Source organism: Hermetia illucens, chromosome 4 (genome assembly GCF_905115235.1).
Source record: "Hermetia illucens chromosome 4, iHerIll2.2.curated.20191125, whole genome shotgun sequence".
Lineage (NCBI taxonomy): Eukaryota > Metazoa > Arthropoda > Insecta > Diptera > Stratiomyidae > Hermetia > Hermetia illucens.
In genome coordinates, this window is record NC_051852.1 from 134,297,534 (window position 1) to 134,315,217 (window position 17,684).

General features: G+C 39.5%; 1 protein-coding gene across 7 annotated transcripts in view; it reads right to left on the reverse strand.

Moving 5' to 3' along the window:
- Window positions 1-3,423: 3,423 nt before the first annotated feature.
- Window positions 3,424-17,684, reverse strand: part of LOC119653478 (cholinephosphotransferase 1) — a 40,637-nt gene continuing 26,376 nt past the window's right edge. For 2 of the 7 annotated variants that reach the window (XM_038058105.1, XM_038058104.1), the window contains 5 exons: window positions 13,034-13,165; window positions 11,483-11,614; window positions 10,671-10,829; window positions 10,424-10,588; window positions 3,424-5,651 (listed from right to left, as the gene is read on the reverse strand). In XM_038058105.1, the coding sequence (XP_037914033.1) occupies window positions 5,445-5,651; window positions 10,424-10,588; window positions 10,671-10,829; window positions 11,483-11,614; window positions 13,034-13,165 (795 nt within the window). In that variant the 3' untranslated portion in view covers window positions 3,424-5,444. The remainder of the gene's footprint in view (window positions 5,652-10,423; window positions 10,589-10,670; window positions 10,830-11,482; window positions 11,615-13,033; window positions 13,166-17,684) is intronic. The other 5 variants (XM_038058106.1, XM_038058102.1, XM_038058101.1 and 2 more) reach the window with 3 other exon arrangements.

The window sequence follows — 17,684 nt, forward strand, 5'->3', positions numbered from 1 at the left end:
TTCATATTCCAACAGTTTTTCCATCGCTTGCCGCAGAGAGAAAATCTGATCTGTTGCTGATTTGCCTGGAGTGAAGCCTATCTGGTATGGGCCAATGATGTTCTGGGCGTATGGAGCTATCCGGCCTAGCAAGATAGCAGAGATGGTACCAAGGTATTCAGCAACGTGATACCTCTGTAATTGCTGCACTGTGTGATATCTCCCTTTTTATGTATGGGACAGATAATGCCTCTTTGCCAATCGTCAGATAATGATTCGCTGTCCCACACCTAGAGCATAAGTTGATGAACCACTTGGTGTAATTTGTCGCCTACATATTTAACCAATTCGGCTGTAATTCCATCGGCTTCTGGCGACTTATGATTTTTAGCCGATGAATTGCACGGACTGTTTCTTCTATACTTGGTGGTGGCAGTATATGTCCGTCTTCTTCAGTTGGCGGGACCTCCAACTCGCCGATGTTCTGGTTGTTCAGCAATTCATCAAAGTACTCAACCCATCGCTCCAATATGCCCATTCTGTCGGAAATCAGGGTTCCCTCTTTGTCTCGGCAGGATGAGTATCGAGGTGTATAAGGCTTCATCCTGCTGACTTGTTGCTAAAACTTTCGCGCCTGGTGCGGTTGCTCCCTGTACTTTTCGAGTTCACAGGCCTGTTGGTTCTCCCAGGCTTCCTTTCTCCCTCTGTGAAGTCGCTTCTCCGCTCGCCGAAGTTCGTGATAAGTCTCCGCGCGTACCCGCGTCCTTTAAGAATGTAGCATTACTCGGTATGCGGCATTCTTCCATTCCGTTGCTAGCTTACATTCATCGTCGAACCAGCCGTTCCGACTCATTTTGCGGCTGGGGCCAAGTATGTTTGTGGCCGTATCCATGATACCGTTCTTCAGGTGATTGTGAAGATCATTTGTTGATGCTTCATCTCCAGGACATCTGTCGACTGCGGTTATTGCGGCATCCATTTCCTTCTTGTAGGTGTTGCGGAGGGCTGTGTTGTGGATGGCTCCAGTGTTCACTCTCACCTGATTGTCAGAGGGGATTCTGGGTGGTTTCGTTATTCGAGCTCGGAGCACCAAGCCAAACGATCCGAGTCTATATTGGCCCCCCTATTTGTTCTGGCATTCATCAAGGCCGAGAGATGGCGGTGTTCGATCAACACGCGGTCAATTTGGCCCAGGTATGCTCGTGGACCGCTTTCTGCGCAAACCAGGTACTTCCAACAACCATTTCATGTGATACTGCTAATTGAATAATCCGCTGATTGTCAAAGGGAATTCTCGGTATCTATCATCACTCGAAGGTATTTGATTGCTGATTTTGAAGTGATGATGCAGCAGTTGTTTCCTTACGGCGCTTCGTGATAAGTACCAACTTTGTCTTGTTCATCGCCAGTGTAAAACCTGCATCTTTCAGCCAGTTCCTTATAGCAGTGATTGCTTCCGTTGAATACAGTTTGACGTCCGTGAGATGTTTTGCAACAGCCAACAATCATAACTATGTGTTCGGCTTAACCCAATATCGTGGGTTTGCTAGCAGCTGGAACGTTGAGGACATCGTTATATATGATGTTCCGTCATATTCTTCTTTTTCTTCAGCCTTTTTCCCGTGCACAAGCGGGGTCGGCTCATCGTGATCTGTTTCGCCATTTGGCTGTATCGAATGCCTGATCTGGGTGCAATCTCGAGACTTTTAAATCCCCATCCAGCGTATCAAGCCACCGTTGTTTCGGACGGTCGTTCGATGTTCATATCAATCTTGGCACTTGAATTCTCGTTAGCACGAATTGCGTGACCATACCATCGTGGACGCCTCTCTCGCAATTTTTCCACCATCTGTGCAATCCCCCATCGCGGATACCCTCATTTCGGATGTGAGTCCTTGAGGGTTTAACGTGAGCACCTGTCTGGACGACTTAATCCGACGGTTTTCTTAAGACACGGATTGATTTTGTGACCACAATCAGAGCCACGCTGTGACAACCAATAACGGTACCAGTCTATACCAAGTGCATGGCTTAGCATTCATACTGGTGGATGCAAGACCTGCCTAAAGCTCTACCGAACTAAGGAGTACGGCACCCGTGTTGAAACGCAACACCACGCCGAGGCCCGAAGGTTTCTTCTCGCTTGAGCATAACCAAAACCCCCATAAAGCTCCCACTAGGGGGCCAACCGCAAACAACCGAGCTGTACTCACATACAACGGGAGTTCATCCGAAGTATGAGAGTCCAGGGGCTATCCCGGTTCCCATGGTACCAGTATAACCCTGGTAAGGTTTCGTGACTAATTGCCACTTCCCCGTGCAGATCCGTGTCTGATCGCCCTGATTAGGCCTTTGGAGCATTCGCCTACTGCATCACGGCCGGCAAGCCAAAGTGAATACAGCGTCTCCCGGTGCCACGGCTATGGAGGTTCTCCTCGGCCACTTGGTGTTGGTTAAGCCGACAGGGTTGCCGCCCCGTCTTCCTCACCGCCTCCTCTGAGCACCAGTTGCGCTAACAGGCGAAACTGCTCCAAATGTCGGCAATGATTGTGGAAGTGGAGGATGTTGAAATTTGCTCGAAGTATTCTCGCCATCTATCCGTTGCGGCTCGACGGTTGGTTAGCAAAGTACCGTTCTTGTTATTAATGCAACAGAAGTCTTCGATATCCTGTGTACGTTCGTTACGGCTTTTAGTCGATACAGATCTCTCTCGCCATTCCGAGTGTTTATCGTAAAGATTTTTGTAATGGTTCGCTCGGGTGATAGCGACCGCTTTTTTTGCTTCCCGGTTGGCATTCTTATAAATTTGCCAATTAGCAAGCGTTTTATAGTGGAGAAATTTGTGGTAGAGGCGTTTCTTTTCACGGACCTTCATTTCAACATCATCATTCCAAAGCCAAGTATCACGGTTGATGTAGCGCTTACCCGGCTTGGTGACCCCGAGGGTTGCAGAGGGCGCTTTGTGGATCGTGTCTTTCATTTGATTCCACGATTCTTCCACATTCGTAATGTTCGGTAACCGTGTGAGTGAGATCATTTCTTCTCACAAAATCGCCACCATTTAATGCATGGCGGGCCAGTGCGTTCCTCACGTTTTTTTATCGGTGGCTTAATTCACATCAACGGCCGATATTGAGGTGCGATGGTCTCATAGAGAACGGCTTTGCAATCAGCGACAGTGGTAAAATGACGGCGTCTTATAAAAATATAGTCGATTTACGTTTTACTGTTCCCACTATAAAATGTAGGAAAATCAGATAATCGTTTGATGAACCATGTATTCATAAGTACAAGGCCATGTGTGGCCGTAAAATCGAGCACAGAATAGGGTCTTGCGGGTGTTGGATATCTGCAGAGTCAGGTTGTAAAATCGAAGTAATCGGAGAACGGCGCTATTGGAAGTAGAAATGCTATTAAAGGTCGTAATGAAAAAAAGAACTTTTGTTTATTGTAATATCCATTCAAAAATTTTCCATACGAGGTCTTTATTCACTTCGATTTCAATATTATTACAAACATTTATTTATTCTTCTTGCTTCTAAAAACATCTTGAATATACTATATCACTACACCTACAGCAGTATTGTTTCACGACATCGTCGACTAACATTGGTTTCTTCGTTAGACAATCACAAAAATATAGTATGTATGCGTATATTGAACGACAATGACTAACTCTTCATTTTCTTACTATGCTTCTACAGTAGCAATGTAGTATTATAGGTAATATTTACATTAACGTATTTTACACTCAATATGAAATAGTATCTTTTTGTAGTGGTCTATCTATTTGGATCATAGCAAATGAAATGCGCAAAAACTCGACGGCGCACGCACTGAAGGTAGAAAATTGTTATAACTATTTTTTGTTTTATCCAAGTAAATATATTTGGGATGAAGCTTATTGTTTAATTTGGCTAGTTATGGTTTGTTACACACATCGTAGAAATGAATCGGAGGCAATATGCTAATCGACTTTGCAATACATTTTTATGCTGTTCAGTTTGGATTTTTTAGCTGGTAAGCTTTGAAGGCTATGATGATTATTCCAGTCAGGGTTTCGATGCTATAACTATCGCTTTTTCTTAAAAATGGATATGGAAGGCATACCAATGTTATTTAGCCAGTCCGTGTAAAATTCATTCCTCTGAGTTACTTTATCAATTCTTTTTTTTCGTGAAAACTATGTCTGCATTTTCAATTTTCTTTCTTTTAAGACCAAACGTTACAAATATGGATAGAGCGATAAGTCACATCACATTTCCATGTTAACTAATTTTCAATATGAGTTAAATTGAACAATTTATTTTTTTTTATTTTATGCGAAACAATAGCTTATTATTCCTCTTAACGATGACTCATTCTAAGATTCACTAAATCAGCTGTCTTATTTTCAGTTCAACAGTTTTACCCTTTACAAATTATCACAAGGGAAAAAACTATTCGAAGGAAATTTGGAACTTAAATTTGGTAAGCGTTTATTGAAACGCCTGCACTACTACTGTCTTTTAAAGCCAGTAATTACGTTTCGTTCTTCTTGTCGAAATATTGTGCATGCTATCGTAACAAAAATAAGTAGTTCGTACTTCTTAAGCAATAGTAGAACGCAAAAAGGGAAATTTGCGTCAAGATGTTGTTCTTTGATTTAAATAATAATAAAACGAAGAAAATGAAGTATGAAATTCTCTGATACAAATATATTGATTCCACAAAATTTAAATCACCAAATATAGAAAACCTCTTCGCAAATTTGAACCAAAACTATGCCAACTTCAATTTTGCCAAAACAGGTTCAAAACTAAAATTTTAATTTCTATTTCACATTGGCATCAGTTGTAACAAATAACATAAAACTGTTAACAATGAAGTGCTTTATTTATTAGTGAGCCACAGATGAGAGTTTCTGGATAGATCCTTAAAAACCTAAACGAAAAGAATCTCCAAAGTATTAATTCAATACAGAAATCTCCTTAGAATTAACCTCCTACAATCCATAGGATGAAAATAGGACCAAACATCTTCAAGTATGAAACAATGTCCGCAACCCCATGTTATATTCTTTTGGACAACCTTCAACGGACGTTTATTACCGGCAAGCTTTCTTCTGGCATATCATTTCAATCATCTGAACAAAAAAAGTCTTAATTCAGTCCTTAGAAAGTCGAGCGACTCTCTCAATACACGGTAACTTAAAACGAAGCTAGAATGAGAACCAAAAAAAAAATATACATGTACAAGTGGGCACCCTGAACGTCTCATATTTTCCCTTGAATGTATGTCTTCACATCATGTGTATATAAATATATTTTTAAATCTTTTCAGATATAAAATTTTAATTTGTGTCTCGCAAAAAAAATTATCATTTTCCATTATTCCAAACAACAACAAAGAAAGAAGAGAATCAACAGCGCTTTTCAATTTCTAAAATTACAATAAATACTGTTATTCGTTATTTTAGTTAGTCTCTAGTGTACGTGTTGTTGCTTTTTACTAAGTTTATTTTGTTTACGATGCTGATGTCCGTGTGTACCGTTTTTGTCGTGCGATGATGAGTAAATGTTACCATCCACTGGTGGGGCATTTGTTCCTTGGCTTACAGTTAGTGGTGGTTTCGGAGGGTACGGTATCCGGAAAAGTTGTATTTTCAGATGTTCGCATATTTCCAAGCAAATCTGAAATATTCATTTAACAACAAATTAGCCTGTTGCTGTTCAACATGAAATAGATTCTTATATTCTACATAGGTAATACAGAAATTAGTAAGCTGAGTGTCTGTGTTTTCTACAGAAACATCGGGCAAATAATGTTAGGTACACGAAGGCACAGACGCTATTACACCGGCCACCCATCATCATTGATTCATTAATGGAACTACTGCAACTTTGGTAATTGGGCCACAATTTCATTAATCATATTAAGGGTTGTGGTTTGTAGCGTTGAACTTTTTGATTGTCCTCAATGTTTCAATGAAACGAAAAAATTGTTTTATGATTCGGGAGAAAGGGAGCAACTGGCTCTCGAAATATCAATATTTGCAAATAAATACAATAGGGTTGTGCCTAATAAAAAAAAGAATCATTTCGTTTCATTGAAATATTAAGGGTCAATTTAATTTGAAGTCGGGGTCAAGCAGTGCACTGCAGGATAGACTGACGCGGAGCATAGCTCCCTGAGGTCAACCTATCTGTCTCTGAGGATGAGCTGTCTCTCCTCTGGGGCGGTGCGTGGTCTTTCAGGGGCCGAGCCTCTTGTCTACCAAGACCGTTAGTCAGTGGTGATAGCCACACCCTGTATGAGGTGACTCTACTATTAACAAAACGCTACGGATCTAGACTAGGGAGTCGAAAAAACCTCCCCCGATCCAGGGTGACATGCGATCCGTGCCCATTGGATAGTTTGCAGTCGGGGGTAACTGACTGTATTCGGACGGAGCCTCACTGATACCTGGTCGCCTCAGTGAGTAAGTTAGACCTTACCGTGCTACGGTACAAGCAACAAAGAAAAAAAAACGAAAACCAACAAAGCGGGGCCCCGTATCGCACAAAAACTGGTTAATCAGGCGGAGGCACATCTCCGAAATACTGAGAGCCAGGTGATTACACCCAAGAAGGGAGAAGTTGGGACGTCAAGAAGTGGATCCAAGGTTAACATTGGTATACTGCGTGGACAACAACCAACGAACGCCACTGCTCAAAAAGCAGGGACCAGCAAAAGCACGTCTGAGATAAATATATTAGACGTCAGGAAGGAGACAGGTCTCAGTGGCGTACGTGTTAAATGGTACCTGCGCTATCTGAAGGAAGGCCTGAAGCCAGAAGAGGCCCTTAAGAAGGCTCAGGACAGACCTAAGCCATCTCTACCGGAGCCGAAGTGAATGCTCCCAAAAAATCCGCCATTAGCTATGCTAGTGCAGTCAAGGGCATTCGACTGGCCATACTCCCAAAAATGTTTCCCGAGCAAATACTCACTCGTGAGGAGCAGGAAACCATTGAGGACCTTGTCGTCAGGCAGATGTGTAAGAGATGGACCTCGAAACTTGTGTTCACCGGGATACGCTTTCGACCAGGCTTTATACTGGTGGACTGCGCGACGGAAGTCATTGCAGAGTGAATTAGAACCATAGTTCCTAGATTGCCCGGCTGGGAAGGGGTGGAATTGTCAACATGTCCTGGGGATGATATAGCAGGAGCCCATATGGTGAGTTTTTCTACCAAAAGCAGCGATAATAAAAACGGAAGACCTTATGGGCTTCCTAATCACCCAGAATGAAGATCTCCATACCCGACTATGGAGAGTCTTCAGAAGCAAGGTGGAGGGCAAGGGTAAACTCCTCACGGTCGGGGTAGATGATCGATCCCTTTAGGTAATCAAACGTCGGAGTTGCCATATCAACTACCGATTTGGCAACATACCCGTACATGTGCCCAGGGAAAAGCCGAGGAAAGACACCTCGAAGGAGACACCGGGTGAAAAGCATATCGAGGTCCCCGAAGAAGTCTCGAAACCCATAGAGGCGGAATAGACTGGTTTAACCAGGGAAGTAGACCTGCTGCCCAGTGAAGAGCAAAAGCTGGACGACCTAGACCTAGGACTCCTAGGGCTCAGGGTGGACAGCCATGCGCAGGAAAACGCCATGTCGGAGGAGGACGATACTCCGACAGTGGAGAAGAGCTCCAAACAATAACGGAGCCAATGGCCGGCATTAAGATAGCCCAGATAAACCTCTATCGTGCGAAAGTTGCATCTGCGGTAATTGCAAAGGCAAGTTCCAAGGAGAACATTGGAATAGTGCTGGCTCAGGAGCCCTGGGTGTACCCGGGGCAGATTCGCGGTCTGCAAGGAGGAAGCATGCAGGTAATTTGGGACTCCTCTTGTCAAAACCAAGAGTTTGCATAATGCTTAAACGTAATTTAAAATACATATGTCTTTCAGAGTTCTTAACCGGGGATCTTGTGGCTATCCAAGTCTCATTGGAAGCCGGGAGGAGCACTCGAGAGGCAGTCGTGGAATCGGGATACTTCCCAGAAGACGAAATCCGGGCTCCATCGGAACAATTCGCAAACTGGCGAAGTATTGTGAGAAGAAGGCGTTACCACTTCTTCTCGGATCTGATGCCAACGCCCACCACGAAGTCGGGGGAGGAAGCGACACCAATCGAAGAGGTGAGTACCTTCTTGAATTTATTCTTAGCAATAAATTAGAAATATATCACTTGGGGAACACTCCAATATTTGTGACCAGCACTAGAAAGGAGGTACTAGACATAACTCTAGGACATACTCTAATGAACGGAATGGTCAGGAATTGAAGGGTGTCGGATGAACCCTCTATGTCTGATCACAGGATAACCAGATTCGGCATTGAGGGTAACTCCGAAATAAAAAGAATAATGAGGAATCCCAGGAGACCGGATTGGGAATCCTACGCAACACACTTGAGCAACAACATTGTCCACCTTCAAGGGGGCGGTGATATTAGGAGCGAACTGGAATTAGAAACAGTGGTGGAAAACCTCAACACAGTCGTCATTGACACATATGAGGCCAGCTGTCCGGCTGAGACAATTAAGTCATCAAGGGATGTACCATAGTGGAACAGGAACCTGGCCAGAATGAGAACAGAGGCACGAAAACTCTTCAACCGGGCAAAACAAACCGGGGATTGGCAGAGGTACAAAAGAGGTATGCTCAGAAGCTAGGGTAAGGTGGGCAGTGTAAATTTTTAAACCACTGAAATCTATCTGAGAAGACGGCATTTTCCCAGCACTAATCCAAAGAGGCTTAGGAATTATCTTAGAGTCTCTTCTGAGGGTGGTAAGGGGGGAGCATAGCACTGGGATACATACCAAGGGCATGAAGACGGGCAAAAGTGGTCTTTATCCCGAAAGCGGGTAAAAAGGATCATTTTCACCCTAAATTTTTTCAGACCAATTTGCCTAACATCGTTCAAAAGGTGGAGATGGTCGTAGATAACTATATTAGAACTAGCGTTCTAAAGCGTAATTCGCTACATCATTGTCAACACGCTTACCGGGCAGGACGGTCAACTGAAACTGCCCTGTATCAGCTGACAGAGGTACTACGAGATGCCATAGAAGCAAAAGAAATAGCACTGTGCGCGTTTTGGGATATCGAAGGAACATTCACAACACTTCGCACACAGAGATACAGGATGCCCTGAGCCGCAAGGGAGTGGAAAACACCCTGGCATTCTGGATGGGCACAATGCTAGAAAGCAGGCAAATATAGAAGTACCTACAGGTACAAATTCTATTGTCATGAACACTACTCAAGGCTGTCCACAGGGCGGGGTACTATTGCCGCTGATGTGGAGCCGATAGTCAAGCAGAGGAAACGACTGTTTCGAAAGCGACGGGAATCACTTTAGCAACAAAACTTATATCTCCAAAATATGTATCATATATCGTCCAAAAAAGTTGAAAACTACAAACATTTTAGTTTTTATTACTTCAATTAGTTAATCGTTGGAAACACCGCATAATTTCACTCTGATTTTAGAAGGATTGCAGAGCATATAAAACAAGTCGGGAAACCGGAAGGTGGACATTTCAGGCGTGAAAGGTTTTGCGTATTTGAGTGAGCATTTGTACCATTAGTGAATTTGCACAGAAGTGACACCTTTGATCTATTATAACTTTGCTAGTAATAGTCCGATTTCCACCAAACTTGATAGCTGCTTTAAGGGGGGTTTGGCAGTCTTTTATCACTATTAACTTTATTAGGAACAGAATCGGTATGAAGGGTATTTCGGGCACCAAATAGTGGAAGCCTCTGTTTTTTTTCTAAGATTTTTCAGTTGGGTGGTTTCTGAGAATGGGTCCGTGAAATTAATGATCACTGTTGACACCCCGCACTCCCCACCTTTACAACAAATGTCAGAACTTCGGAAAGTACTAACCGAAACCTTTCATTTAATAACCCACATGACTATATTTGATGACTCCTCTCTTGAATTCGACGTATAATGATTTAAGTCACTGTATGCGTGAGTGTTCACATTTTCACACCTTTCACCAAATTTGATGTCAATCGCTATACCGGTTTCCGAGAAAAAACGCGTGTGACAGACAGACAGACAGACAGTTTTGTTTTACAACTATGATGTGTCAACGCGGCTAACGCGCTGGTCTTCTCATTTCACTTTCTTGCGATTTACTGAAAACATATATATTTCTGTACTCTACACAAATATGTCAATATTCTCTCGTATAAAATGAATAGTTCCTCTAAAGCAATAGGCTAATTGGATATGTTCTCCCATGTTCACGAATTTTGTTCCGAAAATATGATTCTATCCGTAATTGAATAGAATGGATTTTTCTTGTATAAATGATTCCAAAATCCAATCCAAATTATAATCACGTTACCATGAACAATGCCTTACTAATCATCATCAATCACTAAAAATTATTACTATTTCTTACCTGAGTGCAATATCTACACAAATCCTGTAGTCCCCAAAAGAATGCGAACCATAATATATAAATTTCTGGGATGAAATTGTTGAAATATTGGTTTAAAAATAACAATAAAGGTCCTAAAAGACCCCAATCCGAGTATTCCATTTCACTTCTGGTCATATGTGCAATCTGCAAATCATTAAACAACAATTCATTATTGGATAGTCTTTTTCTATAGTTTAGTGGTGGAAATGCGGATACTTTTACTTACCACCAATTTATTCGTAACCTTTGCAGCCACCAGACCAAATGTGATTATATACAAGGATGGATATACTTCAAAAATATGGTCTTGAGATTTCTGCGCAATTATAAATGCCGGAACTACTACCAAAAATAAAGGTATAATCGGTGATAGGACGCTTGTCCCCTGTAATATTACATAAATGTATCAGAATCATGTTGAGAGTTAGGAGAATTAACATTGCTTAGTCCACTAAACCAATGCGAAAAACATAGCAATTATGTGTCCATAAAATAATTGTTTATAAACATTCGAAGCATCAAGAACTACTAACTCAAGGACTTTTAAAATGTGAACATAATTGCTGTGTTTATCGAGTAAAAGTTTCCACATAGATTTTGTGGCTTCCATTTAAAAAAAAGACGATAGAAATAACATAAAGTACATGCAGTTTTCTCAAAACTATGCGCCAAACATGCAAAACAAAATGCAATCAAGCGGTTAATCACACAATGCGGCAAGTAGCAGCTTAAAAATAGAATGCAATCATCCTGGAAAGTGTGTTAAAAGTTCTGCTAATGACATACTACAATCAAATTACCATTCTCAATATTTATTCTAAAAAAAGTTCTGAAAAATAAAAAGTGTGTGTTTGTGTGTCCACAACCGATATACTACACGTATAGGTCAGATCAGAGAATATATAGTAAGAAGTAGATTTAGGAAACTACAGGAAATTTAGGATTTTGCTCTTCTACATCTAATAATTCAATGTGTTTGGTGTTAGATCGAATCAAATATATATTAGGTATCATTTTTTTGTCTAGCTAATGTCTTACTGCAACGGTTGATCCATTTTTACCACAGCCACCAGTAAATATCACTTTAACATAACGTAATGCCAACATCATATCGACTGCAAATGCAAAATAAAGTGGAACCAATCTAGAATCCCACTCCAAATATGGTAGCTAAATTAGGAAAGAGAATTTTTTGATTTTATGAAATATTATGATTGTCTAGAAAAAATATGAAGTTTTGTGAATTTTATGAATATTAATAAAAACAAGTTCAATAAATGTAAAATGTGGGGAACCGAGATAAGGGAGATTAAAGTATATCAAAACATACGGACAATTGGAATAGAACTAAAAGTGACATACATGAAAATAGGACCGAATTGTTACCAAAAAATTACAAAAGGAAGAAAGCATTTGGACGTAATACTTCGGCTTTAAAACTCGTCAGAGTTGTAGCGAAACTCGGAGTTGTAGATTCTACTGTTGAAACATGAACCATAGTCAGATAGAAAAATAATGACTACTTTATGTGTGTAATCAAAACGGCGCACCAAAGCGCTAATTGGGCTCCTTGGAGCGGCCACTGATACCTACTTTATGTGCTTTATCTAGAATCCGAAGACAGTTCCCCGCCAATTACGGTAACAGGCTAAGAATATTGTCAACAATAATCTAGATATTTTTGTTTTAACATCAATAAGATAAATAGCACAGATTTCGAAACTTTACCTATATAAAAAAATTAAATGATACCAACTCGACCACTATTAATTAACTAACGGAACGAGTTGCTTTAAACTGTAACTTATAAATTTAAAGCAAAAAGCTAATGTATTGCTTTAAACAAAATATTTTAAGACATCAGCATTATATCTTGAGAAGCTTGCTCCTTTATATTGTACATGTATGTAATTTAATCGTGAGTAAAATTGTTCGAGAGAATCTTGTCCTTGAAGATAATAAAAAAATCAACAGCAGTTGGCAACTTAAAGCATTGCTGATGCGACAATATTGGCTGTTGGAAATGGATCATTAGGATCAATCAAATAAAAAATAGCCACAGATCCTAAATTTCTGGATGATTAAATCGAATACAGCACTGTTTCTTGTAACAGCCCTCCCCCCTCCTCCCGCAATACCTTCATTAACAGAGAACAACCAGTATGGTAATGAATTCTTGCAATTTTCAATAAATATCCTTCCCCTGTATACCTCACCACCAGTAAATAAGGAATATGAAAAATGTTGAAACCTTACCCCCGTGGAATGAATGTTGATTTATTAGTTTTGAATTCTGTTATAAATAGTTTGAAACCCGTATGACAGATAAACCTTTGCAGATAAAATAATATTATACCGAGAATGCCTCCTTATCTAGTTCTAGATGTTAACTATTAAAAGAACTGAATGTTCTAAAAATGTGAAGCTTAGACTTAAATAATTGTTCACATTTAAACTAAATGTATTCTGCATTGTCAGTGTTATTAAATGTTTGAAAGCAAAGAAGCAATCAAATTTAGCAAATATACATTTCGTTAACTACTTATTTAGCAGAATTTTCTTCTTATAGAAAACATATAAGATCCTTACGGCGACAGTTGAACCGTTTTTTCCGACTCCACCAATGACAAAACTATTCAAAAACGAGAGAAACACTTGAAAGTAACCAAAAGAGAAGGAAAGAACTGGCACATGATTCCACGTCAAGCCAATCATTGGTATCTGTTAACAATAAAATTATTTTTTAGTGTGATTGTGTTTACTCAAAAACTAAAATGAGGGGTATTTTCCAAGTACAAATGATCTTATTAATAAAAATTGTAATAAATTAAGGGAATTGAATTTTTGCTTCCTTCATTGTTATGGCTGGCAGGCTGTGGAATGTGAAAGTACATTGGTTGGGATTTTCTTGTTGCTATATTTCAAACTCATTTACAAGTCAAAAGTAACAATAGTACTAGAGATATAAGAATGAATTGCTTGTCAGAGTTCTACATAATATACATAAATAATTGAACAATGCTTCAAGTACTAAACTATAATCGATAGTAAATAGAACTGTATATAAAAGATTGTGAATGAAATGATCCTAGTATCTGTTTGCTGATTTATGCTACAATTTTGTCTATGTCTCATTTCCAAATATTGATGACGAATTAGCTAGTTAACTTTTCGGTTTCATATTTGCAGTTTTCATCACATTACTCTTTCCTCTTGAGTTCGTCGACACTTTCGATATGTTTTCTGATAAATTTTGCTCATTTGCTAAAATTATTTTAGTCACTAAAATCTACATACATATGGAATTGAGTACAATGACTAACCACTAACATCTGTGAAATCTAAGCATGTAAGTTTCTAGTATTTTCTTTCGAAGTTTGTATGCAGTTTCAGAAATGGTGATTTTTCTAATATTTTTTATACGTATGTTTGGCATAAGCGTCTATGGGGCGCATAGCGCATCAACCACATCAATCCACCATCGCTGTCGACTCATCGTAGGTCACTCATCCCACGATTTCCCGAGAAGTCTATACTCTTCCTCTATTGTTGTAAGCCAAGTAACTCTAGGACAAACCATTTGTCGATCATCCTGGGATAGTGAGTCCCATTGTATGGTATAAGCCATAATGAAATTGTCACCCTATTTCAATTTCTGACTTATCCATTGTCTTTTGTGCTCTCAGCAACACGTTTACGAGTATCTGGCCCGTATGCAGAAGAAATCAGAATAACTCCATGACACAACGCCGGCATGAACTGAAGAAAGCTTGAAGCTTATGAGTAAGAACGGTGGTCAATTTCCACGAATTGTTTTACTCCCATATAGTAACACAGAGAGTACATTGACCCGAAACAATCTCAACTTGATGTTGACAATGAGATAATTGAAATTTCAAATATCGTCGTTGAATTTTAGGTCAGAACTATCGAATTGAAAATCTTTGCAGGTTAATTTTTAAAGGGCAGTAACGTTTTATTTGATTTTCTGAATGGCGAATCTTTCAAAAATATTGTGTGAAAATTTGAGATGAATTGGAACAAAACTAGGAAAGATACAGCGGTTTAAGCAACCACCCATAACTTAGCGCGGACTCGTGGTTCCATGGCAAAAAGTTGCAGTTGATAATGCATTGGATTCATTCAAACACACGTATAGTGCTCTTCCCAAGGATATTTTTGATGCAATTCAGCCTATTTATGAAGATCTGAGCCCTGATGCCCTCTTGGAGCATGTGTCGGAGGTTTTACGCAGTAACAATGAGAGTCTGAACCAACTTATTTGGAAAAGCTCACCAAAGCACTTGAGTGGAACCTGTCATCGTTGAGATTACAGCTGAAAAAAAGCAGGTAGGATTCGTCGCAGGCAGATGCAAAAATGTGATGTAGACATCACGGATGATAGCAACATCCTTTATGGACCTAGCATTTTTACACAATATTCTTCGAATGTCATACCTTAATATGCCATTGATTTTAATAAATACATTTTAATGATGTGGTAAAAAAACTCGCAAAATAGTGTTTTTTTGCGCGAATCAATGTTACACCCCTACAAGCATTCCATATACCCGACATTCAATTCGATGTGATACTGACCTTTCATCTAGTGGTGCGTAGTAATTTGACGCAAAAAGGGTAAGTTTGACCCACTATAACTTTGTTAATTCTAGTGGGATTTCCACGAAACTTTCCAGTATGATGCTTCCTATTAAAGTCTATCTTACTGTGGGTTACGAGTTTAGGATGGGATTTCGCAGTAAATTTTCAAAATATAATATACTATTATTAACTTTATTTGATCAGATGTCGTAACGGAGAGTGTTTTGCGGCCTAGATACCATGTATATGGACCACCATAATTTTTTTCAGATTTTTAGGTTTGCGAGTTTCTAAGAATGAGTCCTTGAAATAATTGACCTATTTCAGACCCCCGCACTCCTCGTTACAACCAATGTCAAACTTAATATTGGCTACTAACCGAGACCTTTCATTGGATACCCCACATTGCTATATTCTGTGAAAAGAATTTTACGTCTTCCTTTTGCATGTATGGAGACCCCCTTAAACTCAATATAGAACAATGTTACTCAGCCCATGCAATAAGAAAATTCGTAAGGGTCTAACAGGGATCGCAAAGCCATCACTGGCCAAGATCGCTTGCTAAAGAGAATGTGTTTGCACCATCGATTCAGCTAAAGAAGACTTTAGAAGAGTGTTTGTGTTGAGCAACACACGAACAACCCAACGAAATCTGTAAGAGACTGGCTTATTAGCTTGAGAACATGCCTAAAAGCCTTTTTACATTTTACATCCACCACTAGTTTCCATACTCATTAAAGGAGAAAACCTCCCCTGCATATAAAGTCCAGAAAACCCTGACCAATGAGTAAAACTCCGTCTCGCTAAACGACCAAACGATTCAATTAACTTCCGAGGAGATAAATATTGGAAATACTAAGACATTAGAAATTCCGGGCATGAAATGTAAAAGGTTTCATTCCGGCTTATAGTGTTGTTTACCGCTAAACACAAATATTAATAAAGTTCATGGTGTCTACCTGAAAAGTTGCATTAACCTGATTAAATAAGTCTCTTATTCTTGGGCAAAGGATAAGCTCACAGCAGTGAGGCAAGCACAAAGCCATACATAAATGTCCATTATGGCTGAGATTCGAACCCAGAGAAACGTAATTGAGTTGCGAGCGTTTTACCCACCAACCATCGCGTTGTCAAGGATAGGAAAAACAACGCCTGCCCACGAGCATAGCAATATACTATATTCTTTAAATAGAACGCAAGTCAAGATGCTCAAGGAGCACACTAGATATCCCGATTCAAAACCGAACAGTGATACTTTCAATCTAGCTCTTCCTATTTAATGATTGTTAATGAAAATATGTGTATTGGCCATGATTAAAAAAATGAGCATTCCTTTGTAAGTAGGCATAGAGGGCGTTGATGGTTACTTGTGTAAATCTACATTACAATTTATTAGAAGAGGTGGAGCAATATTAGCAACTAATCAAAACGCACAAAGTAGTATTCCGATTATGAGAACTTACGAAAAAAAATAAACGGATTTTGATACAATCACAAAGTATTGCCAGTTGATATTTTGAAAACTCAGAAATTATTTTATGAATTTTCGATTAACTGAATTTTTTGTTCAATACAATAATGTCCAAGCAAATTTACTTGGAATAGTAATGAATCAAAAACAATTAGAGCGATATCAGAATTAACCATTGTCTCCTACCCAGCCCTTTGTGGAACATAGGGCGTCCGTCCACATAACTATTTGTGCGCTTTGTTACTTTTTAATTAGATTTCATTAACAGCTCTCATCATGCAAATGTTAAGTTTATAGTACAGTGGCGGAGCAAGCAGAAGCCAAATACAAATATCAATGATCGGAGCCATTTTTCGAACCCGAAATAAGAGAAACGTAAGACTGACACTCAATCACCTCGGACATTACACCCACAAATCTGGGCAGTGTGACACTGGAACAAACTGTCATTTTGCCGTCGACAAAAACGAGAATACACCAGTGAGAAAATAAAATCATACTTCCAAGAAAGATGCGTAAAAATGTTTATACATTAAAATTTCCCCTTCATTTCTAGGGAGCTAGATTTCTCGAAACTCTGGACAATCCAAACACCATTTTGATATTATTTAGTATCCTGGCTCTTTAATGTAGGCATCAAACGCCTAAAATTCCTTATGTCAATTGGAGAACGTTTGTATCTATGAAGAAGTAGCATTTATATTTTTTATTAGTGCTGCTTCAAATGACATTATTTGCACAAAAAGGTATAGCTATAATATTAAAATTTTGCCGCGAGAAGATAAAGACCACCAAAATTCTACTTAATGAAGCCAAATATAGGCGAATGAAGCTAAGCAGATCGATCTTTGTCATTTTTTTACCTCACTCTCCTCGCATTAAAATCAACGCTAAAACTTATATTTCCGTCCCAAAGTACGAAACGGAATCAATTGTTTGATAATCTACATGACGGTCCTCTTAAAGTCAACGTAAAATGCCATATATTGCAGACATGGATATTCAGAGTTCCAACACCTACCTCAAATTTCGTGTCAGGCCGCCAAAACATAAACTGTGGAAAATGATCACACGGCGAATAACATGAACAGAGCTTGCAGATACCATGAATCTGCTGACCTATGCTGACGAGATCGAGATCATGGGGAGAACGACCCAAGACGTACA